Consider the following 20,101-nt stretch of genomic DNA (forward strand, 5'->3'; position numbering starts at 1 on the left):
CAAGAGATTGCAGAGAGGCTGCGTTACTCTGCCCCTCTTCTTCCTACCGTGCAGCTGTCTTGCCCAATCTCTGCCCAGGCTTGAATCTTTGAGACACCACTCTCTCTACAGTGAGTGTTGAGAGCAGGCTCTACACCCTATGAGCTCCTCACAGCAGTTAGCAGCCATGGGGAAATAGTGTGACAGTCGCTGCTTCCTCTTTTAGGGCTGGGGCCCATTTTTTGGAAACCACCTGACATGGAGGTTCTGTTGGAAGAACACAAATGGGTTAGTGTGACCAGAAGACTTCGTCACCTGCTGGGTATTGGCTGTTCTCTGAAGCCCAGAGCCTGATCTGAGGAGGGGAGAGACAGACAAGGGCAATGTCTTGACCACTTGTATTGCTATAACAGAGTACCCTATGCTATATGGTTTAACCAACAAATTTTGTGTCCTGCAGTTCTGGGGCCTGGTAAATTCAAGATCCTGGCGATGGCAGATTCATGGTTTGGTGAGAGCCTGTTTCCTGGCTTGTGGATGGCTATCTTTTTGTTGTGACCATCCATAGTCAGTAGAAGGCTAGAGAATTCTCAGGGGTCTCCTTTATAAGTTCCATAAGTTCTATATAGTTCCATAAGGTCTTCACCTCATGATGTGGTAACCTCCCAAAGTTCTACCTCTCAGGAATGTAGTAGAGAAGATCGTGGTGGACCAGGACTGAACAGCAGGCATCCCTTGTGGCAATACCAAGAGCAGAAGAGGGGAGGGGGTGCCATGGAGTCAAGAGGGGGAAACTCTAGCATCTTAGATACAGGTGCCCTCTCTGGAATCCAAAGTCAGAGGTGTCTCTCCTGCCCTGACCCCTTTAGTGATGTCTCACCACATCCTGCACCAATCCAGACTATCCTCCCTCCTCCCCTCCCAGCTTCACTGCTGTGTTCCCAGAATCCCTTGCTGCCCTTAGCAGAGCCATGCTAGAGCATGGTGGAAATGTGAAGACTTGCCTGTCCAGGAGTTTCCTTTCTGGAAATACCCTTTTAAAGGTTCTTTCAATGTGGACTTTTCCTTCCCTTGGCTTGCAGCTTCCCTTCTGTCTTGCTGTTGCTTCTACAGAAGCCTGCTCTTGACCTCATGCCATCTACCACTATTGGCATATATTTTTACTTATTGTCTCAAATACCACACCTTCAAGCAGCTAGGCCCATGTTGGTGGTCTGTTCCCAGCACTCAGCACAGTGCCCACACTTAGTGGGTGCTCAGTGGGTCATTGCTGTGTGACAGAGCACATGTGGAAGCCAATGAACAGTGAGGGAATGCAGAAAAGGAATTGGGCTGCGGCTCCAGCTCAGGCCCTGACTCAGTGTGCACCTGGACCAGCTACCCCTCCTTTTTCAACCGCAAGGAGATGAAGCCTGTCTGTTTTATGTGCAAGCATTCTGCATTGAGCAATAAATTCAGTACCAGGAATTACTGCTTGCTCAATCCCCAGTGCCTCAAAAATAGAAAATGAATAAGTAAATAAATTGGTGCTCACCACCACTTCAGATATCAAGCATGCTTGAGACTACAATACTGAAACTTTTTTTTTTTTTTGAGAAGTTAAAAGGAATTGATGATCCCTGGGGAGGATCTCTCCAGGTCTGCAAAGAAACCTACGCTGTCTAAGTGTTTCGCAAGTGACCCAAAATTTGGTAATGTCACTCACACCTTTTTGCAGCTGTGCATGCATGATGAGCCTTTTCAAAGGTTATTAATTCTGCGAGACTTTAAATTGGAGCCACAGGCCATATGTGCTGCTGGCTGGTTTTGTGGCTGCATTGAGATACAGTGGGAAGGACGAGGGTGCTGGCCTCATTTCTGCACCACAGGCTTACAGAGCCTGTAACTGTGCTGAGCCTCTTGGCCTGCCCTCAACCTCAGCACAGCCAGGCTTCTTTCTGATCTGTGTCAGGATTTGCTATGAAGTGGAGGCAATGGAGCTTTTCTCATCAGGCCTGTTATGTGATGAAGATGTGGTGAGTGCTTGGGGGCAGGCAGGGGTGGTCTGAGATCTGGGTGCTCTGCTGTTTTTTCAGGCCACGCAGATAGAGGGCTACCATCTCCTGAGGAAAGTTGTTCAAGGCAGAGGCTGAGGAACCATTTTCTCCTTCCTTCCTTCCTTCCTTCCTTCCTTCCTTCCTTCCTTCCTTCCTCCCTCCCTCCCTCCCTCCCTCCCTCCCTCTCTCTCTCTCTCTCTCTCTCTCTCTCTCTCTCTTTTTCTTTGAGACAGGGTCTCACTTTTGTACTCTTGGTTGTCCAGGAACTTGCTCTGTACAGCAGGCTGACCTTGAACTCAGAGATCTGCCTGCCTCTGCCTCCCGAGTGCTGGAATTAAAAGTGTGTACTACCATGCTTGGCAAGGAACTGTTTTTTTCAAACACTCTGTTGGGTGTTGGAATATTTATTTTATCAAAATAAGATTTGTAAACACAGTTGAATCCAGGAGCATTATGGGACAATGAAGAAGGCGGTATATCGACAAGGAGTCAGTGGGAAAACGTGGGTGGGAGAGCTGGCTTTTATTTCTTAGTTGTCTGATATTCTTAGGCCACCCCTGTTGCTATAACAAGACACCACAGACCATCTGGCTTATTAATTATGACAGAAATTTATTTCTTATGGTTCTGGAGGCAGGTTCAGTGTCAGGACTCCTGTAGATGCTGAGGGCCCACCGAGGGTGGCTGTGCTCCATGGCTATCTTGCCATCATGGAATCCCCAGGTCTCCTTCATAGGATCACTAATCCATTCCTGAGTCAAGACAGAAGAACCACCTCCCCAACCTCCCAGGCCCTCAGGATTTCACTGTGTAAAACTGGGGAGAATTCAGACCAGGACACAGCCTCTCAGCAAAATCTTCCCAGTTTACTGATGAACTCAGGGATGGCTTAGGACAGGAAGTAGGGTGCTGATAGGATGCTAGCTCTCATTCTGAGGTGGGAATGGAGTGAGGACAGAGGCCATCCAGGACACCCAGACATACTGGGCCCTGCAGGTTTGAGGCAGCTCAATGACAAGTACCTGGCTAAACTTGTCCACCTTCCAATAAGTCACTCAACAACAAGCTGGGGTTATACCTGTGCCAAAGCAGAAGTCAGCAATGACCACTGGGTGCTTTGATCCTCCAGAAGCCTCAGTCAGTTAGGAGAGGAGGACATGCAGGGAACAGGAGCTTGAATAGAAAGCCAGCTAGGCTGATGGTACATGACACATGGGCAGCTGCTCCTCACAGCTTAGAGCACAAGGAGAGTCCCATGGGGACTGTGGAGTGTGGCCACCGAATGACAGGTAAGGCCCCAGTTAAAGGGGCAGAGAAGGGCAGAGACTTGACCAGCAGCTCCTGCTCTGGGTAGTTGGCCCACTAGAGGAAGACAGTAGCTTCTGGTGACCTCTGTTTCTTTACCTTAAGAGTACAAACCAGGGCAACAGACCACGAAGGACCCGTCTCCTGGGATCATTTGGCTGCTATGGTTTCACCCTAGTAGGCAATACTGTATTTAGGGCAGGTCTTCCCACTCAATTCACCAAGCTTCTCTGGAAATACCCTCATAGACACCCAGAAATGTGAGTTGTAGATTTTCTGGATGATTTCAGTTGGGTTGAGTTGACCACCAACATTAGCCATCACAGGCTATGTGGCTATGAGGACACCTAGCTTGTCTGCTGTGATTGAGTGTGATAAGCACCCTCGATTTGACTTTGTGAAAGAGACTCACTAGGGATGCTCCATGAAGGAAATGATGCTGGAAATACTGAGAATGGTCAGCAGTGCCTGCTTAACCTAGGTGAGTGATGGAGATCTGAACTCAGGTAGCCATGGTGGCTCTCACTGTGTGATCCTATTCTGAGAACAAACGTCTCCTCACTCAGGCAGAGAATGACAGAACAAAGTAAGGATACCACCAAAGTTCAATTTAATGAACCAACAAATTTATGGGGGTTACTTATAGGAGTATGGGGGAGGGGCTACTAGCAGCAGCAGAAATGCCTCAAAGACAGCTGCATCACCAAAGCCCACTCCAACATGGGTGACAGCCAATCAAAGCCAATGCAGAGGTGGAAGACAAAGGATGATCAGGTCTTCAAATTCATCGTCAGCTTCAGCTACCCCGTGGTCCACCTGGAATATTATACACTGTCACATAACAACGTAAGAAATTTTGGGGAGATGTGATGGCTCAGTGGGTAGAAGTGCTTGCTGTCAAGCCTGGGCAACCGGAGTTTGATCCTCAGGACCCACATGGTGAAATGAGAAAACTAACTCCTGCAAGGTGTCCTGTGATCTCTCCATTCATGTGCCAAGCATATGTGCACACACATACATAATACCCACAGACAATAAATAAATAAATGTAAACATTTTAAATAAAAAACAAAATATCCAGTCCCTCTGCTAAGACGTTGGTTATTGCTGCCTGCATAGGCTCCCATAAGTATCCTGCTAAACACCCCATAGACAGGGCTGAGCCCCACAGGGACCCCCCATTAGGGAAGAACTTCTCTTTTAAACGAAGCAGAGGCAGCTCAGCTGGCTGGGGACCACTGGAACAACACTTACCTAGAAGCAGTATGAGGTAGTTGTTAGTGCACACATAGTCGTTGGTACCCAAGGCCTGGGCTACATGCTGAGGGTGCTTTCACTGTGTGGACAGGCTAATGAACCTTCTTCCTGTGCTTCACTTTTTTCATGCAGAAGTTAGGGACAAGAATAGTATTCTGCAGGGTGTGGGGGTGATGAAGGGAGTTACTGTGAGCAGAGGCCAGCACACAACAAGTGTCAGGTTCAAAAGAAATGCCACATGAATGGCTCTTTGTGGTGCCTATTAGATATCATGCTAGCCTCCAGGCTCACTCAGTACCTGTGGTGCTCCTCAGCCCACCCCCCCACTGTAAACTTCTCCAGCTCATGGGCTTCCCTCCCCCAACTTCTCATTCCCATATAACCCTGCTGTTTTGGCCATGCATTCTCTTGGCTCATTCTCTTTTGTCTTCCTCTTTTGGTTCCTTTTCTCTTAGTTGTCTCTTCTTCTTCCTCTCTTGCTCTCCCTAATGCCCCCACCCACCCAATGACCCAGTCTTGTCTGCTGGCCAGGTTCAAGCTACTGCTTCCTCTCCCTGCTCTGGACTCTTCCAGATGCCTCTGGCAGTGCTCTCCCTCATATCTACAATAAAAACCTCCCCCTCAACCACACCTTTGAGTGATCATGTCCTCACTTTATACACAAAAACTCTGTGTCAATGTCATTATGAGGCTTCACATTCAAGTGTTTTAAAAATAACTTTAAGAGGGGCTGGAGAGACGGCTCAGTGGTTAAGAGCTGGCTGCTCTTCCAGATGACCTGGCTCAAATCCCAGCACCCACATGGCAGCTCACAACTGACTGTAACGCCAGTTCCAGGGGATATGACACCTTCACACTGATGCACAATAAATAAAATTTAAATAAATCATTAAAAATAACATTAAGAATAGGAAGTTATAAAATCAAATGAATGCAATAGAAACAAAACAACACTATTGAATTCTGATTAGGATGATGGTAGAGCCCAGCACTGTGTGGGAGGCAAGTGCTAATATGCTGTGACCTCCTCTCCTCAGCTTGCATGGGACTGACGGCCAAGGGGAAGAGAGTAACTTTAAAGTCCTAGTAAGTCTCCACCCAGCACAGCCATCTGGGAATGCAACCATCAAGACTAAAGGGCTTACAGATCCCTGGGAGGGTGCATCGGTTCCTGCTGACAGGGAGGGCTTTCCTGTCTCTTGTTCTCGGGACTCTATGGTTCCCTCCTAATTGGAAGGTGGCCCAGAAAGCCGGCCACACAAGGGCAGGATACACTGCACCGCAGGCAGGCTTCTTCCAAGATACCTGTCTTACCACCTGTCCCCAGAGGGAAATCAGGAGGGGTGTGGCCGCCCTTCCGAATCCGCCACAGTGGGCGGGGTCACTGGCTAAGTAGGTGGAACGACGGGCGGGGCAAGATCACGGAGGGAGTCACCACCAGGCGGGCGGAGGAACCCCGCGCTGCAGCTGGCGGTGAGTGCTTGCCTGCTGCTTCTGTGGTCTGCGGGTGCTCGGGGTGGTGGGTGGGTGGGTGAAAAGAGGTTTTCTGGGGGCAGACTTAGTGCTCCGGGGGGGGGGAGGGGTCGGGCTCGGTGTGGTGGAGAACACGAGCGCCTAATGTCCCATCCCTATGATGGTGTTAACTGGCTCTGCGCTTCCTTCCAGAAGGAACTGTTTCCCTGTGGAATCATCAGCAGAATAGATAGGCTGTAGAAGGAAAGGGGCTTCTCGAGAGGGGACCCGTGTCAGACTGTGGTCACTGAAGATGAAGAGGTTTAGGGCACGGGAAGCCCATTGAGGCCCCAGGATCCTTTGAAGTCTAAGGGGAGGCTGAGGTTTGGGGGTGGCTGGGACAGTGGAGGTGAAAACTTGCAGGTGAGGTCCTTACCCAGAAGGAGGAAATCCTGCTTTGGGTCGCAGGAGGAGCCATTCCTGGCACAGTTGTCCCCTCTCCGTGGGCCTCAGTTTCTCTGTCTTTGGTCTTCAGAGACCCCAGCTGCTGCTCCCTGATCCTTGCAGGTGTCTCCTGCCTGTCCTTACTCATTTGTAAGTGTGGGAGCTGGGGCCAAAAGCTGTTTCTGCCTGGAGAGACCCACGGCCACCTGCCCAGTGCCAGCTCAGCTTTCAAGCTTGATCCTCTCTTATGCTTCTCAAGTCATTGGTGCCTCTATGTCTGGACAAGCTAGCTCCCAAGCCTCTGGGTAGGTCTGTAGCTGGTTGAAACTCTCATGGCTGTTTTTTTTTTTTTTTTTTTTTTTTTTTTTTTGTTGTTGTTCTTTTTTTTCAGATCCTGCAGGGTCCTGGCCTGGGGCAGGCTGTTGGCTTTCCTGCCCTAGGGGGAGTATGATCTCCCCCTAGGGCCAGGGTTCTGCAGGGTCAGAAAAGCTGGCTCCATCAGCCACCTCTGCCCAATTGGGGAAAAGACCAAGTGACAGCTCTGTTGCTTCTCTTCCAGTCAGTCTGTTGTGAGGCTATTGGAGGCCCTGGTTTCTTGGCCATTTGATGCCAGGTGGTCTCCACATGCAGCTCCAAGCTGGCACTGGCCCACACTTTGCCCCTCTCTCTCACCCAGGTCAGCACTCACTGTGGCCCAGTGAGCAGGCACTTCCTACTAGCCCATTGGCTAAAGTCTGTGCCTTGTAATGGCTACTCTCTGGTTCCACAGCTACCTCCCCAAGCTGTGTGGAATAAAGACATTCTCATTCATTCAGACCAGTCTATTCACAGGGTGAGGCACAGGGTCCAGAGAGGAGCTCCAGCAGTGTATCATGATAATGCTTGCCATGGCAGATGATGAAAAGGACTGTGGGGAGAAAATGCTGGGACAGGGCTTGGGGACCACAGTTCTACATAGCATAGGAAGGCCCCTCTGAGACAGTGGCCACTGAACAAAATCTTAAGGAGGTGATGGGCAAGTCATGTGACTATCTGTGGGACAGAGAGTGCCCTGTGAGCATAAAGCTTAGGCAAAGGCAGGAGCACCACAGACCAGAGCAGGCTCCCTTGTTCTGAGAGTGAGGAAGCAGGTGAGGGGCTACAGCAGGGTGGGAGTCAATGGAGGCTAGGAGGAAAGGGGTGGAAGTTGAGGTCTCTTGTATTGAGCTTGAGGTTGCTATAAAGGCTTTTGGCTTTCGCTTTGACTATGATGAGATCCACTAGTGGGCTGGGCTGTGAACAGATAAGGTCTCTGCTCTGACTTAAGATCTGGCAGGTTCATCTAGTTGTGTGACTAACATTGACCTATAGGGGGTCATGGCAGATGAAGGAACCATGAGAAGGCTTCAGGGCTTATGTTGTGGTATAGAGAGAGGTGGAGAGAGAAACTGTGGCTTTCAGATTTGGGGTCTGTTGAAGGCTGGGTGGATGGTCTGTGATGCCCGAGAGCGGCAGAGTCAAGGATGACTCTGGCAGTTTGGGGCCACTTTCAGTTGAGAAAGGAGCTAGCTGTTAGGAGGAAGGTCCAGTGATTGAGTTGTTTGGAGATGCTGGTAGGTACCACATGATGTTGAATGTTGTCCAGAACTGTCAGTGACATTTCAGGCATCACTGCCACATAGTTGGGAATTTAAGCCTGTGGGGAGGTGGGCTTATGTGGGGAGAGAGTGGCTCAGAGAAGTGGCAGTGATTCAGTTCGGCGGCAGTACAGAGGTGTGTTATCAGCCTTGGAGGCAGAATGGCTAGAAAGAGTAGCTAGCATGTGGGAAGGAAGGTCAGAGAAATCCTTCATGGCCTCAAGAGACGTGCTCCAGGGAGGAGAGTGAACAGGTAGAACAAAAGTCCTTGTCAGAAAGGAAGACCAGGAACAGAAGGCCAAATACTGGAAGTCATGGTTTGCATTTTCACTTGTAATGGTTGTGGGGTGGGGGGGAAGGATGAAGGGAGGACTGGGAAGTTCAGGCCTAGACAAGGGAGGGCAGAAATGAAGGATGAATTAGTTTGTTTGTTCTATGATGGGAACTGATGTCCTGGGGAGCAACTCAGTGGAGATGGAGAGTGGGGTTAGTGCCCCAGGGAAAGCTTGGCCAGCCAGGACCAGGACACTCTTCTGGGGACCTCCCTTCCTCTCCCATCTGCTGGAGGCCTGGGACACTGCAAGGATTGTTCAGCTCTCAAACAAATCCTCAGCTGGGAACTTCAAGGAAAACCAGGCTGCCTATGATCCTGGGAAGGAAGGAGGTGCTGGGGCACAGGCGTGTGCATGAGCACGTGTGTGTGTGTGTGTGTGTGTGTGTGTGTGTGTGTGTGTGTGTTTGGGGGCTTGGGGATGAGAGGGGCTTTTTTTCATTTTTATTTTTACTTTTAATTTTTTTTGGTTTTTTGAGACAGGGTTTCTCTGCGGCTTTGGAGGCTGTCCTGGAACTAGCTCTTGTAGGCTCACTTCAAACTCACAGAGATCTGCTTGCCTCTGCCTCCTGAGTGCTGGGATTAAAGGCATGTGCCACCACCACCTGGCTGAGAGGGGCCTCTGTAGATACCCTTGACCCTCTGTTTCAGCAAGCTGGTGCCCCCTTTGTTTGGGTTCCGTCTTGCAGAGCCTAAGAGTGACTCCAAGGTGGCCCTAGCTGGATAGAGAAGAAAAGGCAGGGAAGCAGAACAGCCTGTTTAACCTGGAGAGGACGAGTCTGACTGAGTAGGAAGGTGCAGGAACAGGATACTAGACCAGCTTTTATGAAACAGGTGACAAGAGCATCTATCGTTTTGCTTTTTCTTCCAAATTTAGCCGAACAAGATAAACTAATGAAGGACTCCTCAGCTGGTCAGGACGATAGTATCAACCCCAGGTCTTCTTTTCCAGCTGCTTAAGATGAGATAGAAAGATGGCCTACTCAGAGGCAGGGGACTGGCAGAATAGGTCTGTGGGGCTATGCCTTGCTTTGTGGTATGCAGGAGACTGGCAAGATGGGACTTTCCAGCTGTGGATGGAGGCAGAGCACCGAGCCACACGGCTTTCCTGCCTCACCCTGCCTGTGTCCACAGGACTGACGTCATTGTCTGGGTGTGTATGGTTTGGGTATCTGGCCAGCTCTTGGAATATCTGGAGAGAGCTCCTGCTCTCTCCCAGTTGTTTCTATCCTGGGCAAGCACATTTATTGGAGACATCTCACATCCCTAGGGTCTTTGACTGAAAGCCAGTGCAGATGTCCCAGGCTTTGTGCCAGGACTGCCAAGAACTAGCAAGTTCTGGGTGCTGGGCTGCCAGCTCAGGCTTCCTGCTCAGCTTGTGGGATTTCCCCTAGGGTGGGTCAGCTGGATTAGGGACTGCCTGTGCAATGCCTCTGGGCCTTTTGGCTCATGTGCTTGCAGAAGAAGGAAGCATTAAGTGTCTTACCCAGTACCCTGAAGATAAAGTGAGCCAGGCATCCCATTTTAGCACTTTCCATCCTCTGTACTTCCCGGCTGCACCTCAGACCTCAGGCCAGAGTGCTTGCCCTTGCCTGTGTGCTGTTCTCTTGGGGCGGGAGATGGGGGGGCAGTAGTTACTTTCCTCAGGACCTGAGCAGGGGTGGTGGGTTAGATGGTGCTCCAACTATGGCTAGTTTTGCACAGATGAGAAACACTCCATGACTTGGCCCTAGCTCATGCTGGCACTTGCTGTTGTCCCCCTACCCCTTACTCTAGGATCCTCTGCTTGGATTGAGCCCAGGGCACGGGTGACCTGCTTGGCCAGTGAGAACTCTCAGCTTCTGGCTTACAGTAGCTCCATAATAGGGATACCTTCTCTCCTAAGCTGCCAGAGGCTCAGGTAGCTTCCCTACCTCACTTTGCCCATCTGGCCAGCCCCAGGCTGCCGGCCTTCATGTTAGTAACATGGTGCTGAGTTAGAGATTGAAGATAGCCCCAGAGCATTCCAGCCCCAGGCCTCCATGGGTGTGTTTAGAGTTAACAACCCCAGGGCTTCCACTGAACCCAGTGCTGGGCAAACCTTTGGGGGTGTCAGAATGAGGGAGATCTAGCCTGCTGTGGGAGCCAGCCATAGAGGGAAGATAACCACTATCTAACAGGAAAGGCTTAGACTCCCTAGACCATTTCCAGCTGCCCCCTCTCCACTGCAGGACCTTCTTAGAATGTCCCTGGTTGTGAAAGGAAACCTTTGTTCCTCTTCCTCTGTGCCTGTACTCTTTCGCTTTCATTTTCTCTGGGCACAGCCCCAGCCCTTATCTTGGACAGTGGCAATGACAAACTGGCCCACTGAAATGTTCTGATTTTTCTCTGCAGCTCAGCAATCTCCATTGCCTGAGGTTTCTGATGGTCCCTTCCTTTCAAAGCCCCAGCACTTGGGACTGAATGAAGGCTGAGCTCAGTACTGGCTCCTGAGCATAGCAATAGCAGGGTGGCAAGCAGTGTGTGTTGCTGAATGCATGGGAGGGAGCAAGGGCCTAAGGGCGTGTGTGTGTGTGTGTGTGTGTGTGTGTGTGTGTGTGTGTGTCTGTGTGTCTGTGTGTGTGTGTGTCTGTGTGTGCGCGTGTCTGTGTGTGCGCGTGTCAGTGTGTGTGTTGCTGTTGGGTGGTGTACCAGTAGGCTTCAAGCCAACTTCATGTGTACCCTGACATCCTATTTTACCTGGATTGACATCTTTGCTGCAAGCCCTAGCTTTGCCCATGGAGCAATAATAGGTTATGTGCAGAGGGCAGGGCTGGGGGCCTGTGGGGATACCAGTAAGAGACAAAGGTTTGCATCAGGCAAGGAATCCCACTACTTGGGTTCCAATCCCAGCCCTGTCCCTCCAAGCTATGATAAATACTACAAAATTTCTTTTAGCTCAAGCTCCCTCTCTGTAGATGGGACTGGCCACAGCACCTGCTTTCTAGAAGTTGAGAGTGGGAAATGCAATGTTTTAATAAGGCACTTAGGATGTCCTTAAAGGATCCAGTGGTTCCAAAGCTATATGACTGTGAGTGTGGCCTGCCTCTGTAGAAGGGAACTGATCTGCAGGAGACTACTTCTCCTGTCAACACTGCCTTGTGAAACTTCCTAAGGTAGAGAGCAAGCATTGCTATGGGAGCCCAGGGCTTGAGGATATAAATGTCTGGCTACTTTAAACTTGTGGGAACTCCAACTAGTTTCTTGACATCCTGGGACCTCACTTTGTAGAGAACTTAGCCTGGAGAATGCCTGAGCACAACTGTAGCCCACTTGGACTTGGAGTAGGTTGCTCTCTACATAGCCTGGTTTTTAGAGAAGTCATTTTCTGACCTCTGACCTCCCCTTCTCTCTTACAGGTTGTGACATGTGCTCACAGGAAGACTTCCAGGCACAGAGGAGCCAGCTGGTGGCACTGTTGGTCTCGGGGTCCTTGGAGGGCTTTGAGAGCATCTTGGACTGGCTGCTATCCTGGGATGTGCTGTCCTGGGAGGACTATGAGGGCCTTAGCCTCCCTGGCCAACCTCTCTCCCATTCTGCCAGGCGCCTACTGGACACAGTCTGGAACAAGGGTGATTGGGGCTGTCAGAAGCTCCTTGAAGCTGTCCAGGAGGCCCAGGCCAACAGTCATACTCTGGAACTGCATGGCTGCTGGGACACTCACTCCATTCAACCAACCAGAGACCTGCAGAGTCACCGGCCAGCCATTGTCCGGGGACTCTACAACCATGTAGAAGCCATGCTGGAGCTGGCAAGAGAGCAAGGATTCCTGAGCCAGTATGAATGTGATGAGATCAGGCTGCCAATCTTCACATCATCCCAGAGGGTAAGCAGTGGCCTGTGTCAGCAGAATTCACAGGGGCAGGCTGCTTAGTTACCAAGACTGTTGTTCTTGTGCAGTCAGCCTCACGGAATAGCATGATTGGTGAGATTTCCCATGCAGCATCGACCAGCCAGGTCAAAGTTGCTCTTGGTTGTACCAGCAAGTCACTTTTGGTGGGGGCATCTGTGGCTTGGCAGTGAGGGCTTGGACTCAGTAGCCAGAATGATTCAGGTTCTAGGTCAGTTTTGTGTGACTGGATGTTTCTATATAGAAGCTCTCCATCTAGTTCTCCTCTCTTTTCTCTTTTATTTTGCTTGTTTGCAGTGCTGGGGCCTTTTGCTCTACCCCAGCCTTAGACTCTACCCTTCATTTCTCCCATCCCAGTTTCCTCATTGAATGACACTATTAATCTCTGATGCTCAAGGGTTTGGGGAGAACTCACTGAGTTAATCCATGTATCAATTAGAGACGTGTCTGGGAAGTCTGCTAACATCATCTCTGGCTGCTGTCATTTCTGCTGAGTGGCTCTCTGTACTTGCAGACTTTTATTGCTGTCTGCTTCAAATCAACAGCTCAATGGAGAATAATTCTGCAATATATTAAACCTGAATTTAATAGTATAGCCCACTGTGTGCCAATATAGTTTAAATGCCCACCTAGGATTTCAGATATGAAACTGCGTTCGAATTGGCAGGTAACTGCCCCTGAAATGCAGTGATTCTACAGAAACCGCAAGGGCAGAAAAGTATTGCTGTGCATTTCTGAAACTTCTGTTTTCCTGTAAATGGTGGTCCTCAGGCTGCCTGGGAAGCATGGAAAATAGTGATACTCTACTTTACAGTTTTGGGAAATCTGCAGTAGTGAAGGAGCAGTCAGTGGTGGACTTTGGCCTTGACTTGTTCCTTTAGTCGGAATCTATTAGGCTTACCGTATGGCAGGTTCTGTGTTAAAGCTGTGTTGAGACTTTGCAGGTGATAGGTGTTTGTTTGGTCAGCACTCGTTGATGAGATGTGTAAGTTAGTAGAACCACATATATTTCAGTGCGAGGATGGGCAAGTTGGACTTCAGGTGGGTTTGGGTAGGCAAAGGTCTTGGTGGATATAAATGAGCATCTGTTTCCAGTGTTGTTTTCCAGCTGCTGGAGGTGGCTAAGTCTTTACAGCACATTCATGACCTGGGCCTTCTCACTACTGCGTGCGGGGCCTGAAGGTGTGTCTCAGTGTGCCTTCCCTTAGCATTCAAAAGCACCTATTTCTTGTTCCTCCTTGGTGCCTCCTGTGACCGGTTGGTTGTAGGGGCAGAATCAGCTCACACAGTAGTTACCAGATTGGACCTCCTCACCTTTGATCTAGTGTTCAGCAGTGCATTCTGGGAGAGATTCTCTGAAGGGTTTGAAGAACGCCACCAGATGCTTAGGCCCTGGAGGAGGTGGGAGCAGGAGTACCTAAAGTATTGGGATTGTCCTAGAAAACAAAATGGAATAACTTACAGGCCAAAGAAGCAATCAGTGGATGTCTGTAGATACCCAGAAGGAAACAGAAAGGAGAGCATGACCTTCCCCTATCTATGGGATGTAGCAGAATGGGGGGGCCTTTAACCTACTGGGAAGGAGAAAGGCTGGGTTTCCATGAGCATAGTCGGGCTTTACGCCTTTAATCCCAGCACTCAGTGAGTTGCCGGCCAGCCAAGTCTACATGGTTAAGGAAGGAAGGAAGGACTAAGTGGACCACAGAAGCCATCCCTGAAGATGAGGGAGTGAGCCAGGGGATGGGACAGAATAACAGCTCTGAGGATTTAGAGGTGCCAAAGGTGTCCCACAGCCTGAAGTTAATTGATTAAAATCCACCTTTTCTTAGTTCCCTTCAGCTTTGGCATTCCACGGTCTTGGCTTTCTTTCCCTCAGTGGCTCAATTTCTAACTCAGTGTAGGTAGCACTTTTGGCATTTCCAGCAAACATGTCTCTAGCATTAACCCTTTTCTTTGTAGAGATGGCTATCATTGGTTGAAGGTTGGGAACTGAAAACAGGTTGTGGAATAAAGCAGAATGCAAGTTAAAGAGCCCCCTTTGCCCCTGTTTTCTGAGCAGGTGCAGAGAGGGTGTGCACTAGACACGGGACCAGCCTTCTCTCTAGTAGCCCAGTTAAGCCCTGCTACATCCTTCTGTCAACGGAAGGTGTGTTTGTTGAGAATGAAGGACGAATTGCCCATTTGGGAAGGGCTAGCTAGAAACTGAATCTAGGTCTGTTTCTTTCCAGGGAGTGTACACTTTCCTTTGTGTCATAAGATGTGAAAGCGCTGTGTAGTTTTACTCATCTGGGTATAACAGTTGTTGGGAAACCTCAGGCTGGCAACGCCAACTGTGATACCAGCTGTCCCTGTGACTCATGCAGATGCTGAAGCCAGTGGGGCTGAGGTGACAGACTGAGCTCCAATTTGCTTGCTCCTGTCACAGTACAGACTTAAACAGTTTCAAATTGGGAAGTGTACTATGTCTACAAAATAGTGTATGCATTTCCTATGTCTAGGGTAAAAACTTCCCTATATCCAGAAACTGCATGTGATTGGTACCCTGTCCTTCAGGTGCATCCAGTAGAGGTAACCAATTATCTGGCTTGTCTGTTAATCATTCCTTTGCTTTTCTTTATGGTTTCCAAACCATATATTTTATTTTTAAAAAACAAAGTGGCAAGCTAAACATACTGATGTCAGGAAACAGCAACATTGCCTTTTCTTCTCAGATGGAGGCTCCAGGTCAGAGCAACTTACCAGGGTCTTAGGATGTGGCCTGGCTTCTCCTTCCTTGGGAGTCTATCAGGGACCCACTAGTAGGTCAGTGACAAGGTCATTGGTGAGTGTAGGGAAATCTTGGACTTGTTCAAGCTGGAGCATCTGTCAGAGGTGATGTGGGAAGGATGCCTGGGAATGTGGTCCCAGGAAGTGGGCTGTGCTGCCCAGACTGCTCTGAGCTCATTAAAGCCAGTTCTGACTCCCAGGTACAGGTCGGCACTTCTGTGGATGACACCATTGTTCTCAGATGACATAGGCTGGTTTACTCCATTTTGGATATATATATGGAATTGAATTTTCTGAGTGTCTAAAGATTCCCTCATAGTTGACTGATTGCTTGACTAGGGATAAAGTCCAAGTGTCACATCCCAGCTACTTGGGAGTCTAGGCAGGAGGAGAGCAAATCTAAGGACTGTGTGTGCTGCAGAGTGAGGGGGTGTAAGGATGGTCTGGTCCATTTGGTGAGACCCTGTCTCAAAGTAGAAGGCTCTGGAGTTCTACATGAGTAGTAGAGAGCCAGTGTGTGGTGCCCCAGGCTTTATTCCCAGCACTGAAAACGCACAAACAAACATTCTGGCCATCATTTTCCTTTGGAATTTTGGTGGCACTACTTGGTCATTGGCCTTGTATAGTGCTGCCATGAAGACTTCAAAGACCATTTCTGTCTCTTTCTGAAAGTAGTCAAAAGTCCATAATATGCTGAATTTTTGTGATCATCTGCCTTGGGTGCTGGGTATTCAAGAGGTTGTTTGAATACAGAAACTCGAAACTTTGTGCTCAATAAATTCATCTGATGAGTATACTGGTGATTTTAATATATTGTTTCTCCCTCCCCCACCTTTTCATTGTTTTTTGAGTCAGTGTTTCTCTATGTAGTCCTGGCTGTCCTGGAACTCGCTCTGTAGATCAGGCCAGGCCTCGAACTCACTGAGATCTGCCTGCCTCTGCCTCCCAAGTGCTGGGATTAAAGGTGTGAACAACTACCGCCCAGCCTCCCTTTCTACTCTCTTTTTGAAACTGCAGCTGCTTGAACACTGGGATTTCTAGATGAATCCTCCAGTTTTTCTCTCCATTTTTCATTGCTGTTTTTTTTTTTTGCTGTCATTTTGAGACAGGATCTTACACTATAGCCCTGGCTGGCCTGGAACTATTATGTAACACAAATTTGGGGCAATCCTCATTCTTTAGCCTCCCAAGTACTGGGACTACAGGTACAAGCCACCACAGGCGACATTGTGCTGTTTTCTGTATGGTATTTTCAATTCTGAACTCTTGAAGTTTCCATCTTTGCTTACATTTGCAGTGTGCAAAGGTTTTTGCTGTTCCTTTATTACAGTTTCTTGCTCTTGTTTTAGGGATATAGTCTTTTATGTAGACCTAATGATACTAATAGTTGGTTTTCTCATTTGTAGGGTTGGTGGGATTGTTTTATTCATGCTACATACTTCTTCATGTTGGGGATGGAACCCAGAGCTTTGTTCATGCTAAGCAATTGCTTTACCACTGTGTGACATCACTTGCTCCCTGCATAAACCTTTGAACCTTCACATTGTTTTCCCTTGCCCACTAATTTGGCTCTGATCTCCCATATCTGACACTTTCTTTGGGTACTGGTAAGCCTTTGTTGTTTGTCTTATTATTAAAATGACAGATTTTGAAACTTACTGAGCAAGCAGGTGAAACATCCCTGCTGCGACCTCTACAATAGATAGTCAGTAAATGGCAGTGTTTCTAGCCATAAAGTCTCCTGCCTGGTGTAAAGGTCTAATTGTAGAGGTCTAATTGGGAATCTACAGGATGAGTGGTTTGGGTAGTGGCAAGGTAGCCTTGGCATTCATTTTGCACATGGTCATTTAAAACCTGGCTTTGGGATGTGGCAGCCACTCTTTAGTTGTGCCAGGATTCTCCCAGTACTGGGATCCTCTTTCATCCTATCAGAATGCAGATCTTCAGGCTGCCATGGCAGCAGCAGGGACAGCATCTAGTGGAGTGGGGAAGAAAACCTGGTGATTAATGTCAAATTCTTTGACTTGTTCCTTATCTTCATTGTCTCCTGTGTTACAGACATACTTGATCCTGCCATACCAGAGCTCTTGGTGGACTGTAGGGTGAGCATGGAATGCTTTTCAATAGCAGCATTCTCGTTTTAGGGCTTAGACTTCAGGAGTCTTCTACCATCCACCCATGTATCCAGGGATCCAACCACCCATGTATCCATTTATCCATCCATCCATCCATCCATCCATCCATCCATCCATCCATCCAAGTCCTTTCATACTGCCTCTGTCATCATGACTCCCTCAGTGAACAAAACAGAAAACCTTGTTGTGCAGATGTTCACACTTCAGCTGGGGATAAACCATAACAGAAGGGAGCAAGCAAACTGCAGAGTTTGGAAGGTGTCACGTTCAGTTAGTATAGGAGTTAAATCTGTCTGTTGAGAGTTCCCAGGGAGGGAAGTAGTGATTTCATTTTCCCATAGGGTTGTTAGAGAGTTCTCATTAAGAGAAGACTTAAAATGGGTGATAGAGTTAGGCAGACACTGGTGGGAGTTGGCACTCTAGACAGAGATGTAGTCAGCAAACATCCTGAAGTAGGAACATATAGGCATGCTCATTAAATGGGAGGGAGGCCAGTGCTAACTGGAGCATTCAAAGGGAAGAAGAGGTGACAGCCAGGAAGAGATGCAGTCTGGGCTCTCAGGTGAGGATGCTTGTCTGTTTTGGATCTTCCTAAGGAGGTTAGCTACACTCACACAAACATAGGCAATAGATAATCCCATATTACCAAAAGCCAAAAAAAAAAAAAAAAAAAGGGAAACACACACACACAGTACCACCATCACCACCACCAAATCAAAAAAATAACAGGAATCAACAATCAATTGTCATTAATATCTCTCAATATCGACGGTCATAATTCGCCTATAAAAAGACACAGGCTAACAGAATGGATACGAAGACAGAATTCATCCTTTTGCTGCATACAAGAAACACACCTCAATTTCAAAGACAGACATTACCTCAGAGTAAAGGGTTGGGAAAAGATTTTCCAATCAAATGATCCTAAGAAACAAGCTGGTGTAGCTATCCTAATATCTAACAAATTAGACTTCAAAATAAAATTAATCAAAAGAGATGAAGAAGGTCATTTCATATTCGTCATAGGAAAAATCTATCAAAATAAAGTCTCAATTCTGAACATCTATGCCCCAAATACAAAGGCACCCATATTTATAAAAGAAAACATTACTAAAACTTAAATCACACATAAAACCCCACATACTTATAGTGGAAGACTTCAACACCCCACTCTTACCACTGGACAGGGCTACCAGACAGAAACTTAACAAAGAAATAAAGGAACTAACAAAAGTTATAATTCAATTGTGTTTAACAGACATCTATAGAACATTCCATCCAAACACACAATAATATACCTTTTTCTCAGCACCCCATGGAACCTTCTCTAAAATCAACCACATATTCAGTAACAAAGCAAACCTCAACAGATTAAAAAAAAAATGGAGTAACCCCCTGTATGGTATTGGATCACCATAGTTTAAAGTTAGAATTCAACAACAACACAAATTGCGGAACGCCTACAAACTCATGGAAATTGAACAATGCTCAATTGCATCACTCCTGGGTCAAGGGAGAATAAAGAAAGAAATTAAAGACTTCCTAGAATTCAGTGACAATGAAGATACAACTTATCCAAACTTATGGGACACTTTGAAAGCAGTACTAAGAGGAAAGTTCATAGCTCTAAGTGCCTACATAAAGAGAGCTTACCAGTGGACATGGGCTGTAGCTGGGATGTTTTTGCTAGGGCTGTGAGGTTTGACAGACCTGTGAAGTACTCGCCTCTGGCCATGAAGCACTGTCCTCTGGCTGTGGTGCTGGGGATAGACTGCAGTGTAGAGACAGGCAGTTATGCAGTTTCCATGTGAGCCACAGCATGCCGTGGAGCAAGACAACAATAGGGCTCACGTGTGCAGGGCTCTGTAGCTTGGAGATATCAGCTTCTGGGTGGCTGCTAAGCACCGCCACACAGCTGGGCCACACCAGGAGTCTAAATGTAGCAGCTGTGGAAGACTTAACAGAAAAAAAGCAACACATTTCATTATTTTTTGTTGGCAATGTGTTGAAATGGCAATATTTTGGATGCTGTGGTGAAGTGTGATCTGTGACTAAGCTTAAGTGCACCTATTACTTGTCCCTGAAGAATGTGGCTGTTAGAAGGCTCCAGTGCACATGTAACTTGCTTGTAGGCCTTGGGTTCTGTTTCTGATTCTGGTCCTTTGAAGGTGGAGGCCACAGGATGTGTTGATGAAGTGCAGAGAGGGGACTTCAAGGTGACTTCAGATGTTGGGCTGAAAATCTAGAAGGATGGAGGAAACTTGAGCTGGAATGAGGAAGGCTATGGACCTACGGGACAAAAATGCCCAGCGTGCGTGTGTGTGCGTGTGTGTGTGTGTGTGTGTGTGTGTGTGCGTGCGTGCGTGCGTGTGTGTGTGTGTGTGTGTGTGTGTGTGTGTGTGTGTGCGCGCGCGTGTGTGTGTGTGTGTGTGTGTGTGTGTGAGTGTGTTTATGACACATTGGAGTGGAGGAAGAAAATGGGTGTGCAGATGCTAGACTCAGGGGACAGTTGAGGTTGGGAAAGAGTGGGCTCTGTGCAGAGAGAGAGTTCAAACATTCAGGCCACAGGACTTGATGAGGCCCCTGCCTTCCGAGTGGTCTACAGCTTCTAGAATCATTTTCTGGTTTTGTAGATTGGTAGATTTAGGTGTTTATTTATTTTGTCATTTTATTTCATTTTTAGCTACTCATTCTTTCAGTGGGGTTAGAGAAAGAGCCAGGCTGGCTGTGTGTTTGTTTCACCAACCACGACTACATATCTTTGTTTGCTAAATGCAGGCTGTGTCACAGTTGTTTTTCTGGGCTCTCATTATGATAGAAGAGGACTGTGTATAAAATTGTATTATTGGTGAAAGTTTCTTTTATCTTAAATGCTTGGCACCAGAAGTGTTTCAGATATTTGTTGGGGGGGG

The 20,101-nt window shown here is 48.0% G+C and overlaps 1 protein-coding gene across 12 annotated transcripts in view; it reads left to right on the forward strand.

Moving 5' to 3' along the window:
* Positions 1 to 1,595: 1,595 nt before the first annotated feature.
* The window catches only part of Nod2 (nucleotide binding oligomerization domain containing 2), a 46,767-nt gene continuing 28,261 nt past the window's right edge, over positions 1,596 to 20,101 (forward strand). For 7 of the 12 annotated variants that reach the window (XM_027405540.2, XM_027405548.2, XM_027405546.2 and 4 more), the window contains exons 1-2: positions 6,649 to 6,778; positions 11,798 to 12,264. In XM_027405540.2, the coding sequence (XP_027261341.1) occupies positions 6,721 to 6,778; positions 11,798 to 12,264 (525 nt within the window). In that variant the 5' untranslated portion in view covers positions 6,649 to 6,720. Of the gene's footprint in view, positions 1,995 to 5,802; positions 6,051 to 6,648; positions 6,779 to 8,981; positions 9,574 to 9,785; positions 11,555 to 11,797; positions 12,265 to 20,101 lie in introns of those variants that run through there. The other 5 variants (XM_027405542.2, XM_027405551.2, XM_027405543.2 and 2 more) reach the window with 5 other exon arrangements.

The sequence above is a fragment of the Cricetulus griseus genome, chromosome 3 (assembly GCF_003668045.3).
Source record: "Cricetulus griseus strain 17A/GY chromosome 3, alternate assembly CriGri-PICRH-1.0, whole genome shotgun sequence".
Taxonomy (NCBI): domain Eukaryota; kingdom Metazoa; phylum Chordata; class Mammalia; order Rodentia; family Cricetidae; genus Cricetulus; species Cricetulus griseus.